Source organism: Oculina patagonica, chromosome 4 (assembly GCF_052425735.1).
Source record: "Oculina patagonica isolate OP01 chromosome 4, crgOcupat, whole genome shotgun sequence".
In the NCBI taxonomy this organism is placed as follows: domain Eukaryota; kingdom Metazoa; phylum Cnidaria; class Anthozoa; order Scleractinia; family Oculinidae; genus Oculina; species Oculina patagonica.
This window is the reverse complement of record NC_135761.1, coordinates 12,434,979-12,454,814: the sequence shown is the minus strand read 5'-3', so window position 1 is coordinate 12,454,814 and position 19,836 is coordinate 12,434,979. Positions and strand designations below refer to the sequence as shown.

General features: G+C 38.5%; 1 protein-coding gene and 1 long non-coding RNA gene across 2 annotated transcripts in view; one reads left to right on the top strand and one right to left on the bottom strand.

Annotated features, from left to right (window-relative positions):
• Positions 1 to 19,836, bottom strand: part of LOC144651572 (uncharacterized) — a 33,670-nt gene that overhangs the window by 8,593 nt on the left and 5,241 nt on the right. The gene's annotated exons all lie outside the window — the stretch shown is intronic.
• LOC144651475 (serine/threonine-protein kinase H1-like) lies at positions 6,173 to 19,742 on the top strand. The gene is made up of 2 exons (XM_078511418.1): positions 6,173 to 7,285; positions 15,320 to 19,742. Exons 1-2 carry the CDS (start codon positions 6,422 to 6,424, stop codon positions 16,199 to 16,201), a joined length of 1,746 nt encoding a protein of 581 aa, XP_078367544.1. The 5' UTR covers positions 6,173 to 6,421; the 3' UTR covers positions 16,202 to 19,742.

Genomic DNA, 19,836 nt, shown 5'->3' with positions numbered 1-19,836 from the left:
AAAAGTTAATGAATACTAATAAGCTGAGCAGGAGTTTGCATCAAGAGTTGATTCTATTGTTTGATTTGAATTGGGGTTTACAGTTGTGTACATGTGATCTGAATACTGTGCTGGGATTGGTTTGCACCCTCATGAATAGTCGTGCGTTGTTAACATGTGCCCGGGCTCGGGAGATTGAGCAACCACTCCCAACGTCTACGACTTTAAATACTATACCATACCAAACCATACCAAACCATACCATACTCCTTCAGGCCCCTCTTTTATTATGAAATATCGTCATCTCAAAAGTCCAATTACCGGAAAATTCGTGCCCAAAGTGCGCAAAAAAGTCGGAATCAAAAAACAAAAACTTTAATATTTCTAATGACTACCAACAATGACTGGCTGCCAAAACCAGCTTTATACACGATCATAATGACCGCCAAATGTTTCCGATGCAAAACCAGCCCTTCCCACCCGCCGCAGTGTTTCATTGTTACTGCCATGTTAAACCGGAATTAACCAGCACCGAAAGGATGTCCCTGGCAAGAATAAGACCGCCAACAACTTTTTTTTCCATCACCGCCTGGTAAATTTTACCAAGAGAGCACAAAGGAAACGTAATAGAAATAACCGATGTATTTTAAACTGAGAAAACTTGCTAGCCAAGAAAGCTGAAAAAAGACTGAGAGAAAAGTAGATTAAACGTTTAGGGAACTGAAGAGAAAAATAAAAGCGAAGATTCAGGGAGAACTGTTCTGAGGCCAACAATATACAATGTCACGTGACAAGTCCTCTTTCTGAGATTTTGAATGTTGACTGACTGCCAAAACCAGTTCTACACGTCGGCTTTCAAAACTTTCTCCCGGTTGCCAAACTTTGTGAACTATACCGCTTTCGATTTAATAGCGGAATTTAGCTGGCAACTTATGACTGTAATGGCGTCAGAAAATAGCCAACGATACTTCCCATTCATAACCACAGACGCTTCAAGAAATAGAGATTAATAAATACATGTCTGATAACAATTGGCCACGGCTCGATCTAAAAAAATTAACTTTTATCATGAAAAGCTCAGTTAGCAGTACGAAGTGAACTGCACGAATACTTTCGAGAATACTTTATTAACCCTCGGATTTATAAAGTGCCTTAATCAGGTAATGTCTCCTATAATTCACACCCCAACCTTGACATGACTTCAGGCAAAGTCCAGACAACAACACCGGGAACTTCGTGCCCTACTCTTTCCGATAAGCGTGTGGGGTTTTTAACGTCCTCTTCAGACCATAACACAGTATACATGTAACATAACATAGTTTTATGTATACATGTAACATATCAAAATGACAGATATTCAGAAAAAAATATTGAATGATGGAGAACAAATACATCGAATAGCAAGAACAAGGCAATGTGCAAACGTGACTTGAAAACATGAACCTGACGTGAACTTTGTATTGCTTGAAATATAAAAAGATTTTGGCACTTAAAGTAACTTTGATCGTCTTTAAGGCCCTGTCAGTTATGTGTCTAACTCATGGTAACTTCAACAAACTTTACTTTTCTTTCCACTTTCTTCAGTTGCTTAAGTGAGAGTGGGGAAAGCGAAACGGTACTGTTTAATGAGTAACTCCACATTGTGAAGGACGCTAATTAGCTTCATTTTTGCATGCTTCCAATATTGTTGAACATGTGTGTAGTGTTCGGAACGGCTTATAGCTGCATGGACGGTCAAATAAAACAAAAATACCATGGTCGATCGTGATTGGTCCAACACCATACGAACTCTTCAACAAACGAGACGTGTGAAAAACAATGTGCCCATATATAACAGTATAATTTATCTAGCGTGGAATACCTGCACGTCGTACGTACAAAAATACGTAAAAACCATTAAATAAGTCTTGGCACGGACTAGTAGAACTGCCGTGGAATCTTTTGGTAGCAGAAGCTAAACTCCCTCTTTGCGACTGCCATTTCAAGTGCTAGACAAGCTACTTTTACTCTCATCGCTGAAAACAGTGCGGAAAAATAAATCACTTTTCTCGCTTTTTGCCTGATGAAATGCAGAAAATATTGTGTACTTCCTTTTCATACTATTTTAGAAAACTTCGAGCGTTCCACAATAGGTGGGTCGTCGGGGAGTCAAGGCTGAAAATGCGTTTGACTTCTTTCGAAGGAAACAGAAAGTTTATAAACAAAAATGGGTTACACCTTATTTTACTGCCTGGTTGAAAGGTTCAGATTAAAGTACGTTTTGTAGTGTTTTCAAAAACTCCAATATTTGATATCACGTTTTATTCAAAAATTCCGCTTTTAAGGATGCGGACGGGCCTATACCAAGAAAGAATGAGGGACACTTATGAATCCACCGGGCAGAAAATATCACATAGCAAAATATTAGTACAAGTACTTTTCTGTTTGTCTTGAGTTGTTAAATTGTTACTTAATTGCAGGGAAAATGATATAGTGTATCCTGGAAAGGAGAGAAAATGTTTGAAATTTAGAATGTTTTTCTACGGAAGTACTTGTGTCCGAAAATCTATGCTAACAAAATATTAGATATCAAAACAGTTCATGGGGTTAATTTCAAAAATGCATTTTTAGGTCTCAATATTTACACTTTGGGGCTGATTTTTTTTTTTTCGATTTTTATTCACTGACCCTGGAACGTTTCCACGATTGAAAACAGAATGGCAGTTCGAAGAATTTAGTTATCTGTTACTCGTGGTTAGCTCTTACCGGATACGTTCTGTCGCATATCACCCGATAAAACAAGATATCCGATTAGAAATAAGGACCACCCCTTCATGACCTTTCTGCGCGTTCTCCAGCTACTGCTACGAACAACGGCCTCAACAGTTACTTTAGCACTGGAAATTCAGCACGAAACAGGCCAGTTTGATTTCGCAATACTACAACTTTTAAATCTGTTGCAAGAAAAGTAGTTTTATGGAGAGAAGGGCGGTTTTTACCTTTTCGTGCCGGATGCCTTATTTTGAAACGTTTGAAAACGATAGCCAAGTAACATCTAACCTTTTATGTATTTAAATTAATAGCTTCCTGTCAATTTTGGATTTTTTTAGTTTAAAACAGCACTCTGAGAATCTGGCGGCATGAAAGCCAGTTCAAGGACTTTTCAAGTTTGGCGTTCATCTGTGATCCGTGCGATGTATTTGCACGACCCCTCGTGTGGGAACTCACGTTTTTTTGTTGCGCATCTCTTAAAAGAAATATAAGCAAACTATGAGAGGCCGTCAAAACTGACGAAACTCATCAGTCGGCCTGTAACAAACCGCTAACTTTGTTTTGGCGGAAGCTCCGTGTGGGAATCGTAAACTAAGCTTGTAAACAACAGTTAGAGGCGGGTTACCGCACATAGACAGGCAGCAAAACTCTTTCATGGTACAACAGGTGAATTTTGCGAACTTTATCATTAAAATGAATCTCCCTACTCAGTTAACTTGCAGTGCAACAGATGAGGTTTCACAAGCCGCCAAGGTTAAGAATAGATACCTGCTCTAATAGCAATTGCTGAGATTCTTAGAGGTTTTTGCATCAATAGCGATACGGTTTCGTTTTCTCCTGTGCGCGCGTGTTGTTATTCGATTGAAGAATTCACGCTTTAATTTTCACTTACGGGAAATTTCCTGATCAAGTACGAGCTTTCAACATATGGCTTTATTTTTATAAAAAAAAAAATTGGCAAGTCTTCAGGAAAATACGAACGTCACATTTTACGCAAAGCGCAATCAAAACATTGCGACAATTGCGCGAGACGTTTCGGTCACGCGCGAGCCTCTCGTTTTAAGCTTCAGTGCGCGGTCTGTCATGTTGTAAGGTGGGGTCGACAAGTTCTGACGATCCGATCATTAAAGATGGACGCTTGTGTTGTTTGCTCAGTAGTCTAGGCTAGCAAAGTAGTTACTTCGATTTCTTACATAAGCTAAACGACAAAGCACCTAACGGACCGAGCAATAGAAGCGCGGGGATAGCTTTTTTCGTCCCTTCTTTCCAGCAGTGCTCCTTTGGGTCGTGCGTTTACGACCCTTCACGGAAGACATACGAAACGTATAGGAAGAAAAGAACACATGAATCGTTAAATTTTCTCTTGACCGTGCTAAATGACGCAAATGTTTGTGGACACGTTTGAACAACAGAATATGTACATGAACCGTCAATTTACCTTCCCTGTTTTATTCGTAAAGAAATAACGAGTGATATGACAAAATAAAGGGTCAAGAGAGCGGGCAAGAGAGAAAGTCTATTTTCTTTACGGGTTTGCATGTTATCAATTAAGTTAAGTCAGTTGGGCTTTTATTACACCCCTAAATTTCAATCTAAGAATATAATATTGCAAACACCAATTTGAGCTGTTTTAAAATTTGTCAGAAGTAGTTTTCCTGAATTTAACTCGTTGTTCATCATTACAGTCGGAAACTCCGCGGACAGCCTACTCACACACCCCACCCCCGGGGGGGGATACTTGACATAATTTCGGGTAGGGAGGTGCGGCCCAGCCTCCTAAACCCTGACCCTGTTTAAGACACGAACCTCTGATTTTCCTACCCTGTTTAAGACAGAATGCCAATTTTTGATACCCCGTATAAGACATAAACAAGTACCTTAATTGCTTGTTGTGATCGTGAATTAAGCTAAGTATCAATGCCGAAATCAACGTGAGTCAGTAATACGGAAGAATTTGTGAAAATTCGGTTTGTTACACCTCTACAGGCATATAAGCCTATCCTGTTTGACTTTGGTCCATGCAAAGATACCCTGTTTAAGACAGAAAATGGGTGAAATATATACCCCTCAAGACAAAAAAGCCTGAAAACCATACCCTATCGGGCCGCACGTCCCCGTTAAGCCCTAATAAGGGAGTGCTCCCCCCCCCCCGGGCACACACCTCCCGTAGACGCATGCGGATACCTTTTCGCAAAGTTCTCATTGAAACGGCGTAATTCAGCCCTTTTTGCTGGAAAGCTGGACGAGTGGACGTATCAGTGTTTTTGAAGGATATAAACGGACACCTCCCGTATAAAGTAGTTACGGGCGTGCAGTTATAATTTTGCCATATAATTGGCATAGTGCCGTTAGATTACGGTACGAGAGGTTGCCCTCTTTTGATCTCTTTTCGTAAGATCCGTGCGTGCGAGTGGATTTTTTTTAACGCTAGACTCGATGTCCGACTGCACGGCGTGGACGATGTAGTTACTCAGGGGAAAGATTTGGTATTGAAACTTTCTAATAGTCCTTTCCTAATAAATTGTGTCTCACGTATCTTGTCAAAAAACCTGTAAGCGTATAAAAATGAAAAAAAGAAGAAGGGGGAAAAAGAAAACAAAGCAACCTTTAACATTGCTCCTCGGCCTAGAATTCCAAACTCCGTTACTTGTAATTTCTATGCAATTCAGCAACCGATAAATCTTCTTGTATGTGGAAGAGCTCTTACGTAGTAGACGCAGTAGAGCATAAAGCCTGGGTTACCAAATGGGACCCATCCGGTTTTGGGCAGGAATTTTAGAACACAGCCAAAAGAGTCAAAAGATATCCCCCAACGTAACACTGCAGAGTGAGCTATTTATACACGAAAGACTCCGTTGACATTCTCAAGACCCTTTAGGTCCGATAAAAAAAGCTCTTAAACCTGTCCGGCAGCTCAGGAAATAAGGACATTCGTAAATATGTTTCCTTCGCACGAAGAAGACAAAACAAACATCTGTCAAACAAACATACATGCAGTTGGCAAAACATTGCGTCGTAAAGAAGAGCGCGGCAAACACAAAGGAAAACGCGGGGAAATAAATTGTCAAATAAAAGCCAGATACAAGCCAGGTTATTGTCAAGTCTTGACGTTGTAACACGATCAACTTTTATTCGCTTGCACTGAATTGAAGCAAAGCGAAAATGAGCTATGTTACGGAATTTTGCATGATTTTAGTTACTACTTTCGACTGACGGGAAAATAAGCTAATATGCTTGGTGTGAGGTCTTCTGGACGGTCCGGCTCTGGATTACAAGCCAAAAATTTGGCTCTATCCGGGGGTCAACGTTTGGATAAGATTTTCTAAAATCTGATTGGTTTCTAGGTGACTCCCAAGGGATTGATTCAGTTTGACTGACGAATGTCACCTTATCATGTAAAATTGTTAATGTTTTATGCCGTATGTGATTGGTCCCTCAAAGAACTCCCCTGGGATTGATTGATTTGGGTTTGATTGGCCTCGCGCGCAGTACGCGCGATTTCGCGAGCTATGCAGTGACGCATGACGCGTTTCTGAACTGAATAAACATAGCGAGGTTTGTATGGAGCTAGGCAGGTTTAGCGGTCATCGTACTCGAGTTTCTCAATGTAGATTACACTCTTCAGCGACAGTGTTATGCCTTGTGCGATAAAGAGCTGCGTTGTTGGGTTGAAAAGAATTTTCGGGTAAAGATGGGTTGCAACCACAGCAAGAAACTTGCCGATGAAGATTGCGTAAAATCGAGTAAGTTGCCTGATGAAGGGAAAGGGGCACGTGAAGTGTGGCCTGTAAAAGAAACTGTGAACAATGAAATGGGGAAGAACTCGGAGAAGAAGCCAAAGAAGGGTCGTGTGTTTGAAGGAAAACTCAGCTTTGATCCCGTTGTGACAGAGAAGTACGAGATCAAAGCTCTAATAGGAAGAGGATCATTCAGTCGAGTTGTCCGTGTTGAACACAAGAAAACAAAACAACCGTACGCGATTAAGATGATAAAGGTTCGAGGGGGCAAAGACGTGTTTGAGTCCGAAGTTGCTGTGTTGAGGAAGGTGAAGCACGAATACATTGTTCAACTCTACGAAGTGTATGAATGTCCAGAAAGAGTTTATCTGGTCATGGAACTCGCAACGGGCGGTGAACTGTTCGATCGAATCGTTTGCAGAGGATCGTTCACCGAGCGCGATGCCACTCGAGTCATGTACATGGTTTTAGATGGGGTTCGATATCTTCACTCGCTTGGAATAACTCACCGAGATCTGAAGCCAGAAAATTTATTGTACTATCACCCTGGAAACGATTCCAAAATCATGATCACCGACTTCGGTCTATCGAACACCCGGCAAAACTCGGACAGCGAGACAATGGACACAACTTGCGGAACCCCGGAGTACATTGCGCCAGAAATTCTCAAGAGACAATCGTACACAAATGCGGTGGACATGTGGGCTATCGGAGTAATCACGCACATTCTTCTTAGCGGAGAGATGCCCTTTTTGGACGAGAATCGAACGAGAATGTACAAAGCGATTTTGAAGGCGAAGTACTCTTACAATGGAGAGGTAAGTAAGCTGGTTTACATGGGCGCGTGTTGTCGTTGTTTATTCGACCTTAGCGATTTCACTCGTCCTTGATTTCGCCTGATGCTTTATGGTAATCAGCTTAATTGTTTTCGCTGTTAACTACTTCGTTTTCTTTATGGAAGGCCTAGAATAGAACCGTGAGAACGTTTATTGTTGTTACGTGCGTTCCAGTGAATTTATAGTATGTGAAGGGTATCGGTTGACGATCACTTTTCGCTGGCAAGTTTTCACAGATCTTTTGTGTCATAAATTTTGACAAGATTTTCCTGTTGAGATATTGAAGGCAGTACCTGAACACGGGCAGAATTCGTGTTTAACGAATAACGAACGAATGTTGCCTTGGTTATTTAATTAAAAGCTGGGATAATGTAGTAAGTGATTTCGTACGAACTTGCCGCGTTCGTGCGTCAACTGCTACAATGTTTGTTATTATCTTCGTTGTAATTACACAATGCAAATCGTTTGCCGTGAACTGTAGGACTGTGACCTCTATAATTAACCTCAGTTGAACAGAATCACTTTCAACGCATAATTGTTTTATTGAAGAAACCAAATTATCTTCTAAACTTTGTTTTGTGCAATTTTGTGTATCACAACTCAAGGGGAGCGAAGCTATTGTCTACGCGCCAAGTGCGAACAACCACTGTTTTGGTGATTGCGGTCTGGAACATTCGATTTTCTTGTTTCTTGGATACGCGCGATTTGTTCGACATAACGATTATTGTTTCTTTTTAGCCAGGAAAGGGATCAACGGTTTTCTTATAGTAATAACAAGATACAGTCGGCATAGCGGAAAGAGTTAACCCCCGTGACTTCTTTCGTGTAGGAAATGTGGTCAGATGTCGTAACGAAAGCAGCTTGACATATTTCCTGTGTTCATTTATGTTATTGCCTTTCGCTGCCGACCTCAGATAAGAAATCCATCGCCGCTACTATAGCCTTTAGCGATTTCCACCTGTTGTGCGAAGACCTTGAAAGCAGTTCTTTGCTGTGCCGTCAAGGTCGCAGCGATCGCGTTTTTCGGGTGGGCCTTTAGCTATCTACAAACATTCCGTACATTTTGCGGTGAACCTAGCGCCCAGTTGCGGTCCACTGTCATCGTAGAAACATTCGCTTGAATACGGCGCATTGTTTACATTTCAGCTATTTGTAACGATTTGTTGTTATTTTTAGGCATATTTCTCAGTCCAGTTGTGAAAACTTGTATATTCTGGGCAGGGGTTTTTTCCTGATCCCTGCTATTATGCTTAGATCGAATTGACAGGATTTCCCTCAACCTGATCCGGTATTTTGGCAGAAGGCAGTGTAACCTCTCTTTGTTAATGTTAAATCGTATTAAGATCAATAACTTCATGTACGAAATGTTTTCAGTCTTAAGATGGGGGCACAACTTTCTTGTAGTTTGTATGGAAAATTTTTTTTGGTTGCATAACACTTCACAGCAATTTCAACTCTATAAGCACTTGAAAACGATCAAGTAAATTGACAAAGACAGTTATGTGCCCACTGGTGTATGCCACTGAATATAATTTAAATTGGCTGAAAACCAAAACCTATATTTAGTGACAAAAGCTATTGTCTTCTGGAAATCAATAGCACAGCAATGTAGCTTTTCCGAAGTTCTTATTAATTTTGGCTTTGTATGAAGGGTATTTCTAGGAATCCAACTGGCACGTTTGCTGTTGAAAAGTGATTAATAAGAAGCTATAGAAAGTAAATACAGTTTTGAACAATCGTCTGCAAAAAATGATGATTTTGGCCAAGATGTTGACGATAAAGAGAAGACTGTAGATTTATCTGACTTCTGAGATGCTGCTTGAGTTTGCCAAGCTCTAACACAAGAAGTGCCCTGAGCTCAAGACTTAGGCCCCAACTATACCTCAGTTTCTTGCAAAGCAGCCAAATCTTGTATAAATTGGTCTTGCCAAGACAGAGACATTTGCGTGTCCACTGTTCAAAAATGCCATACGAGAAGGATGCTCCCCATCAACTATATATTGCCGTCCAATGTTCAGACACAAGGATATTTAAGATAATTTCCTTTGCACCTCAAAAGTACTAGACAATGTTCCATGGTTATCACGAAAGGTCCATAATCATTTTACAGTAGTTTAAATGTATGCAGTCAAACCCATGGAACGAAATGAAACAAACTAGGGCGTTGTTTTCATTCAACTTGTCTCGCAGTTTTGTTGTGCTACTATAAGACAAGTTACGTACACAAAAGCCTTAAGCAACCCACATGAACTTTATTGCAGCATTTCCACAAACACTACAAAAAGTAGTAAGGACTTGATTCTACTTCATGCAACAAGTACTTGCTGCAACAGGAACATTGCCAGACACGCTCATTTTAAAGGCAAGTTTGCCTGCACTGTCTTGAAATATTTGACACAGGGACAGATCTAGGGTGGTTGCCTGTTTGCAAATATTTTGTTAATAATTTATTTTATTTTAGCCAGTAGACTGGAAATCCAGTAAGTGCTAATTTTTGACTTAATAGCAAGTACAAAAATTTAAAACATCTTTTATCTTTCCTCGATCGGGTGTATGAGTGTGGTAATAAATAGATCAGCCAAGTGCTTATTGATTTAGGATAAGTATGTGACACCCATCCCTTCCTTTACTTAGTTTATCAATATAGTGGAAATTTTCAACAGTAGTAGAGACCAACAAGAACACAGCTACATGCCAGCTAGCTACTTAATAAAACATTACAATCTTATCATATTGTGATGATCCATGCCCAATCTTTAAATCAAAATATGAGTTTTTCCACTTTCACAGGCAATAGTGTGTTTTGCTGTTAGGTGGGTGTGTCAGTCACAGTGTGTTAGGACATGTCTGTAGCATTTTGTTGTTCATGGTGTAATCTGGTGTTTTAAAATGTGCTTTTGGAAAGTTCTCAGTGTATGACAGAGGAAGGGTTGAAAATGGTTCTTCAAAAATGCATGTCTCGCAGAATTTTAGCTCTGAATTTCAGCGGTCATGTCGAATTTTTCTGAGACACCTCAGAGTCTCAATGTTTCTGAAAAGCTATGAAAGTTTCAGCCTCACAAGAAAGACTTCAGTCACGCTGTCTTACGAAGTCTCACATATTACCATTCAATGCCCCTAACGGAGGCTATGTATTTTAGTTGAATAGTACCTTTGTTTTTTAAGGGGGCTCTGATATCTATTTGAGCTAAAGCAAAAGCCATGTTTACCTTGAATTCTAGCCAAAAGCTCATAAAAAGTTAGTTAACCGACTACAGTGGAATCCGGAATTTTTGAACCTCCAAAGTAAACAAAAATTAGTTTGAAAAATCTGGTAGGTCAAGAAATTGGGGTTAAAAGTTACATCATTTGACTGAAGGAAGGGAAAAGACTTTGGTTCAAGTTATTGGAAAACTGAAAAATCAGGTGTTTGAGAAGTCGGAATTCCACTGTTTTTTTGGTTTGCGTCCCTTTCCTCAAACATTGTGTGCTTGATACTGGTTCGTGATCAAGGTTTTGCCCTACAATATAGACCAGTTTTCAATCGAGTGTCGTAAAACCAAAACCGAAGTAATTACTTTGGCCAATAACAATGGACACAGACAATCCAGTGAACCAATCAAAACTTGAAGCAAATACACGTAGCTGGCATGAAGCGCGGGAAAACGTACTCGAGCTAGTCACGATTGGTTTTGGTTTTACTTCTAATTGGCTGAGAAAGTGGCGCGAGATTTTTAAGCCAATCACTAAGCGTAGTAATGCAAAACCATTAAAGCAAACGCAATTTACTTTCGACACTCAATTGAAAACCGCTCTATAAGGTGGTGACAACAATAAAATAACTTTAGAGGGTACTTTTGGTGCATTTACAGGCATCATTTTTTGTCACTTGCTAATTTCTACACATCAACTATTTTGTAACTCAATTCATCACTTTCATATTGAACATTTTTACTCACATTTGAGGCTCCATTAGTGTAAATTCCAACAAAAAACAATGTTAAGGGCAACAAAAGAAACAAATGTTATTTCAGTTGATTAGCAAGTTACGTAATATATCAAATACAAGAGACAGTACTAGTGTCTCACGTACAACATTTCCAAACACCCAGAATAGTGTTGAAAACACGATGTGCAGCAGCTGAGCATTTTTGACGAACTGAACTTCGAGGTGTTTGGAAATGCTATAAAACACTGTCTCAAGTTTGGATACATGTTAATCAAAACTAAAACTAGAGTAAATGGAGAAACGATTTTCTTTTTTTGATAAATTATTAATGAGTTTGAGAATGTCACATCCAAAATAGTTGAAATGGTGCAGTTTACAAAAATGTATTCACATGCATGCATGCATTGTAACCCTCTTACAGAAGCATTGTGTTAAGAAGATACTGGGTACAATATTTAAGGGAACACCACCGCCCTAAACTGGCAAATGTTCTTAATAAGCAATGTTTGATATTTAAGATGTAGATTACCAAGCAGTCTAGACATTGATGACCTTGGACAAAATTCTGACAGCAACATGCAAATTTTCCAAAATCGCAACCTAACAAGGTTTGAAAGTTTAGGCAGGAGACAGTCTGAGCATCAATAATGCTGTTTTCATTGTGGAGATGTTCCAGTCACCTGCATCATTGTAAGATCAGCAGCAGTCATCATTGACCTCAATTTTATCAGAAGTAGCCAGCCCTGAAGACCTTTGTATATAACAAGATGTAATATTGGTTCACTATAAGGTTTATTTGTAAGTGTTAACATGCAGTAGCAGTAGCCTGAGGAGTTGACATTGCTGAAATTTTAAGAGAACAGACTTTGACTGTCTCAATCTTAAGCCTTCATTGGTTGAAAGGGGTCATTGTTAAACCTATTTTGATATCTTTCTAGAACCGAAGTGTTAATTTCTTTGAGCATAAAATTCTGCTTTGGAATGCAATTGAAATAAGCTTACATCTGTCATTGGTTCCATGTGTTGCTTACAGTCAAAACAGCTCAAACATTCCTCTCAAGGACGAATGATTATATAATAAAGTTTGGCCTTAGTTACATGTATGGCAGACAGAAGGCACATATTAGGTTTTATGTCAATTGAAACTTCCAAGGAATTTTCTGGAAAGTCATAATTTGCAATGTAAAGTTGTTTTTTTGTGGTAACAAAGTGTGGCTTATATGATTGTCAATCCAATCGATAGAGAAGATAAATTATAAATGAAAAGGTTTTAATGACATGGGTTGTTATTAGAAGTAGTATTGTATTATTAGTAGAAGTATAAAAAGAAGTAAAAAAGAGAAAACTCTAGAAAGTCAAGCATTTGTGAAATTTTGCCTTGACCTCTGCCAAGGTAATGGTTTGATTTTTCAGTGATAATTATAAGTGTCTAGTTCTCATATAGATGGAGGCAATTACATCGACAAAGCTGTAGGTCACTGCCAAGGCTGCAGTTTGATCAATTTAATTGCTTCTATGGCATATCATTACCATGTCTTGTCATTCTAATAGGTGATGTCAACACCTTGTTTAGCATGAGCAGTATCGAGACAATTGCGTTGACAAAACTATTGTTCGCAGCCACTGCTTCATGTAAGCAACAAAACGAGCACTGCGCCGGTACCACAGGGGTCATGAGTTCGAAACCCTGTTCAAGCTCCATTTTTTTTTCACACTTTCTTTCCTCGGCTGCCTTAAGTTGCAAACATAACTGTGATGATCCTTCATGTGTTAAATGTTATAAGTAGTGTGGTAAATAGTGTTGTAAAATGATTAAGTGTCAACAAGTGTTAAAAATTTCATTAATGATAAGTGTTAACAATTTCATTAATTTAAGTGATTACATGGGCTATACATCAAAACACTTCAGAGCGACTGTGTACGTTAAACAACACATCCTTAGAATTTCTTTGCGGTTTGGCTCCCAACCACAATAGGAATGTCGGAGATTAATTTGAGGTAACCACCAGGTCATGCTATGATCGCAGCTATAACCACAGCAGGCAAATACTCATAGCAGTGCAGTATATACTATAAAAATTCAATCCAGTTATAACATTAACCAATTAGCTCTCTGAAATATCAAATTGAAACATTCCGGACTGAGCAGTGCGACAGCTATGAGTGTCCATTAAACACATACCGATACATGCCTTCGAAGATGTGTAGTGATCTATATGATCCCACAGTCTGTACGGGATGTCGTTTTGTTAGTCAGACTTGGAATATTTTCCTGCATGATATTATCCTGCATTGGTGGTAAATCAGTTTGACGATCTGATTGGTTCCGTAAGTTCCATCTGTTCATCCTGGGTGAAGGAAAGTAGTTTGATTAACTGTACGGCGGCCGCTTCATCTCGTAAGTGAGACTCAATGAGTTTTCCTGTTGTTGTGATATACTCTGTTTTGCGTATCATTAGCATGATGACTGTAAACTTCTGTGTTTTCTCCTGTTCAGATACTTTGGATTTTCGTGGTCAGTGATCACCTACAGGAATTTGAACTGGCCTGGGGCAGTTGCATGCTTAGTTTACTTTGTTTTTATTCTTATATGATAGAGACAGCAGACATCTTGCCTGGGCCCTTGCCCATCAGGCAAATGAGCATGAATGTTAATTGCCTGGTAGAAAATCCAGTTGCCCTGGACAACTGGATGGGCCTTTTTCAAGTTCTGAATACCTTAAATTGTAAAAAAATATTATTATAAAATTCATGTTAATTTAAGCAGCGTAAATTTTTGTCGACATAAACTAAGTGAAATGTTTATTTCCCTGACCTTAATTTCCGTTAATACTACCCCAAATTCAGGATCCCGTCCAGACATAGTTTACGGGTATATTGTTTATGATATTTTCAGTTCATGCCTGTTTTCAGAAGGGCAGTTCAACATCTGACAATGATTTGCCAAAAACATTCAATGTTGAAATAAAATTTGTTGCCACAAACTGCGCTTCCTTGTGTTTAAAAATTTCCTTCATTTTAAAAATTTACCTCTTTCGTGTTAATTTTCTTTTTTTAGAGTAAGTTTCCCTCCAATTTGTGTTCATTTAAGTCTCTCTCTTTTAGTTTATGAGGTCCTCTTTTTACGACTGAATTTATTCAGGAGTATAGTGGGTAGCCATGGTTGGTCGGTTGGTCCATCATCTGTAAACTTCTCATTGCAACTCCGCTGACCAGCAGATATACTTGTAGAAATAGTGTAGCAAGGCGGCCATATAAAAGCGGCTATATAAAGGCAGTCTTTAAAATTTAAAGGGGTTTACAAGAAAAACCAGAAGCAAAGAAACAAAATATGGCCGACAATTACATGTAGAATTAAGTAATCGACCTCCAAAAAAGTGAACATTGAGAGCGATTAATCAGCATTAATCGATCGATGACTTTCGTGTCTATCTTTCGAGCTAGTGTCCTACATGGAGGAGCATTCGAAAATTAAATCGGGTTTCACATAAGCTTCATTAACGATGGATCTATCTAGAAACCAGAGCGTTGGCTAAAATCAAGTGCGTGGCTGCTTGTTTGCAAGAAAAGGAAAAGCTTTTCAGTTGAAACAGCACAAGTACATTTGTACCTGAATCAGTCTATATGTTCTGATAAATTTATTTACGGCTAACATGTAAATTATTCTGCAATGCATATCTACAGAGCGATATAATAAACAAACCATTTTAGTGCTACGGGTTAAAAAAAAAAAGAAAAAATTTGTCTCCTGGGATTCGAACCCACTACCTCCTGCATCCCACTTAGATGCTACTCAGTGTGTGCTACTCAGACATACTAAGTCACATGAGACTAAAATGTCTTATATCAGTGTAATAGACATTCTGCAGTTTATCTGTAATCATGTGCATCAAAGAAATGTTTGAATCACCTGCTGGTCATATATTTTCAAGGAATGAAAACTATACTTTGTTCAAAACTTGGATAAAAAAATTCAGTTGTGGCTCAAAGAGCTCTTTTTCTATCACCAGTCTACTTGATAGCAATGTTTACTTTGGGAATTCACGGGGTTCAAGTAATTGAATATGTTTTAACTTGTTTCCTTTTAGGCATGGAAAGATGTGTCAGATCATGCGAGACACTTCATTGACAGATTACTTGTGGTAGATCCAGAGAAGCGCATGACAGCAGAGCAGGCTCTGAGAGACCCCTGGATTGCATCTAGTGCTGCTTCCTCAAGTATGAAAAACCTTCACAGGTCAGTCAGTCAGAACTGGCTTAAAAGCACCTCACGGCTAAACAGTGCCAGATCAAACACTTCACAAAATTCCAACAAATCCGCAAAATCAGGCAGATCTGTGCTTTCGCTTACTCGACGGGCAAATTGTACTACCCTTCCTCAAGACACAAGTTTGATCTCGGCTCTTACAAGTGTGCAAGCTCAAGAAAGCAAACAGGGTGGAAACAAAACGTCTAATGTGAGGGAGTCCAATGTTAAACTGACAAAGCAATTGATTGAGAAACTTCACTCTGTAATCAATGAAGATGACAGAGAACTTCTTAGTAGCACTTCCGCTGAATGCGAACCACCTATACTAAGGCTTACTGCAGAATGTGAAACCGACAGACAACAGGTGGTGACAGAAAATGTTGTAACAAGCAGCAGTCCTACTATTGGCTCAAATAGGAAAATTCAAAATCCTTATGAGATTAAAACAGTTGATTCCAAATCTGTGCAACGTGCTGCTTCACATGAAGCTATTGAAGAGAAAACGAGAGGGATACCAGTCCCAGCTGTCAACGAAAGGTTACAACTCTCGCGTTCAGTGATGAGGGACAACTTCTTAGAACAGCAGCATATACAAGAGGCACGGCAAGATCAGGGTAGTGGTGTTAGAACTTCTTTTACTGGGGATTCTCCTCCCAGACACCATTCACTGTCTCCCTCACCGAGGAAAAACAAAGTATATTGTGCTTATGATAGTAGTTAGCGATACTGTATTATATTTTTAGATATTTGAATTATGTAGAGAGAATCTCATCAGTATTTCGAGTACAGTGTTTCAAAATTGTAATTGTTACTGTTTCATACTTTAAGCAATACCTAAATCCATTCTAACAAGAATTATCAACTGGGACTTTAAAGTGCTACTATGATCAAATTTTTGATTTTCATTTTTTTTTTTTACATTTTCGTGAACAATTAGACTTTCTTACTCACCATGCCAAATTTCAATCTATTACAAACATCAGAAGTCGTTTTATTATAACATTTATTCCATAGAATTTACGGCCGCCATTAATCAGCCTTGTTCCAAAGTCTGGTTGCGAATAGGGAGAAAATGACGTCAAAGCCCAAAAATACCTCACGGGTTGAAATTAGAATAACAATCAGCATAGAAAATTGCACGAAAAACAAGTCCAAAGTTTTTTTTTTTTTTTTTGAGTGATTTTCAATACATATTGTTATTATAATTTCAACCCGTGAGGTATTTTGGAGCCTTTAATGTCATTTTCTGCCTATTCGCAACCAAGCCTAATGGCGGCTGTAAATTATCAGAAATAAACGTTAAAATAAAACGACTTCTGCTGTTCGTAATGGATTGAAAATTGGCAAGGTGAGTAGGAAAGTCTTATTGTACACAAAAAGGTAAAAAAATGGAAATCGAAAATTTGATCATAGTGGCACTTTAAGAACACTTTTTTTCAATACACAGTTAATGTTGTGGCAAATGTTCACTGCTAAGTATGAGTGCAAACACCATACGTGCAAGATCAATATGTTTGCAGTTTTACCCACATTGCAAAGAAGCAGGGCATCAGTGGGATTCTGTTGAAGCCATTTTTTTTTTCAGGCTTCTTTGCAGTATTGTTGAACTTACAAACGCAATGGCTGGATTACCTCTTTGCCATATCAGAAACTTTGAAATTAACTCTCCCTGCCCCCTATAGTACTTCTGTCTTCTGAGACATTGAAATTGCAAAAAAAAGTTTTATTCTCTTGTGACTCTTGTACTTGTCACAATATTTCTGCATTGTCACTGTAAGCAATAATGGTTTTGAGAAGAACACATACTATCAAAAATATACTTAATCATACCATTATTTTTGTTGTTGAAATATTTCAATCCTCAAATGAATGTATCTGATTTACTTTTACTATAATTAATTGTTATTGTGGATGTATAATATATTTTTATCTGTTCAAGTCATAAGTAAATGAGAATAATTATAATTAAGACACTGATCAGTGTGGAACTGTGCACTTCCAAATGAATAAGCAAATTTATTGTCATGCTGTTGTTGGTACCGGTAACAATCATCAACATGCCAATCAAGTAAAATAATATTCTGGCTTTATTACAGCCTTCTCAATTTAACTCAACTAGATGTTCAATCCAGAAAACATCATATATTTACCTTGGATGTACAATAATATATTTTCTTATCAGAAACTATACATATGATATTTTTACTTTTATATGTTTTAAATCTATTATTAATGCAAGTTTTTAACTGAATTTCTTATATCCTGGGTGCAAAGAGTTTATACTGCAAATATATGCCTATGAAAAAATGGAATCTATCAAGTTTCTGAAAATCTTGAAGGTGATTATCTTAATTTGTATAATATATTATATGCTGGAGATGTAAAATAAGAATTAAATAGAATAGAGATGTATTTATTTCAAGTATATGTGCCTTGTTAACAGATTGCAATGCAAATTATTAATACAGTCACTAAAATATAATTTTCTTCTGCTAGCCAAAGTTAACTGATGTTTTTTTTTCAGCAACTTCCACTTCTGGTCGTCAATGAAGACAACACTGTATGGTCTTGGGGACCAGAAGTGGAGTGCAAAACATGCTTGTTTACTTTGGGCTATTGATACCCTAAGGCCATAATTGTGATGAGGATTAAATGTTCAGTGCATTAAGATAACAAAATGAAAGGAGAGGTTTATTTTTATTTCTGCAACTTTAGAAAAGGGATACTACTAGATTATGTGTTTTGAACTACTGTTCAATTTAGCTAGTCTGTCATAACAATTTAATCACTTTAGCACTTCAAAGGTTGATAATTGGACCTGAATCAAACTGTCCTCGCACAATTAAAAGGCAGTAGGGTTATTCCAAGCTATCTCAATCTGACATGTAGATATTTCTAAACAGCTTTATTCTGTTATTTTATGGTGATAAATTACTTTAGATCAGGAAAATTAGAAACTTTATACTCAGTAATTAGTGGGATTATACTGATAGATGAACTAGTAAATATACTAAAAGTGCCACAAAAATGTATTTTTAGTGTCATCCCCAGCAATAATATAAATTCATTTCTAATACACTTTCCTTGGCATTAACTTAATATTAAATCCTTCTATACTCCACTTTCAAGAACTACACCTTAGAATGATGCCTTTAAAAATAAAGAGTTCTTAAAATATGTACTGGTTGTGTTAGTTATAGACTGCATTCTCTGTGCTCCCTTTTGCAAAGGTTATATGGGGGTGGCTAGTTTTTTAATTCAATGCTTTGTCGGTACCCAGAGTGTGAGTGTTTCTAAGAATTTTTATATTGGAAATACAACCTAATAAATTTACTATTGGTTATAGGGACACTATATAGAACCAACTTCTATGGCTGTCCATTATTTTACATATTACTTAGTACAAAAATATTGCATAATAAACCATCTGAAAGCAGTGGTCACACAACACATCTCCATGGTCTAGCCAAGATCTGAACGCTTGCACACAGCCTATTGCCCATGGAGTGACAGCCATGGACAGCTGTTTGATCCTTTTTAGGACTCATCAGCATGGCATAGCCAGACGTATTGGTCTCACATAAGATCATAGACACTGCCATTTACTCCAGTGGCGAACCAGAAGGTTGCTTTAAATGCCAGCTCCACATAAAAACATATGGGAGCTGTGGCTGGGACTGTAAAGTCTTGGCAATGCATAAGGAGATGTGGAATAACCAAATTAATGGCTAATGCACATGTGATGACATAAATATGTCATAATGAACAATCTGAAAGCAATAGTGGCACTTCACATCTCCACGGTCTGGCCATGACCTGTACGTATGCACACAGCCTGTTACCCGTGGAGTGGCAGCCATGGAGAGCTGTTTCGTCCTTGTTAGGACTCATGAGCATGGCATTAGCTAGGCGCAAGGGTCTCTCATAGACCCTGCCCTTTACTCCAGTGGCAAACCTGAAGGTTGCTTTAAATGCCAGCTCCATATAAAAACATTTTGGAGCTGTGGCTGCGACTGTAAAGTCTTGGCAATGCGTAAGGAGATGTGGAATAACCAAATTAATGGCTAATGCACGTGTGACGACATAAATATGTCATGATGAACTGTCTGAAAGCAATGGTGGCACTACACATCTCAGCGATCTGGCCAAGACCTGTACACATGTGAACAGCCTAATATCCGTGGAGTGGCAGGCATGGACAGCTGTTTCGTCCTTGTTAGGACTCATCAGCATGGCATTAGCTAGGCGCAAGGGTCTCACATAGACCCTGCCTGCCCTTTACTCCAGGCAACAACCCCCCTTTTACCAGGCAAACCATAACGTTGCTTTAAACCTGAGCCCTAACACTCCACAGTT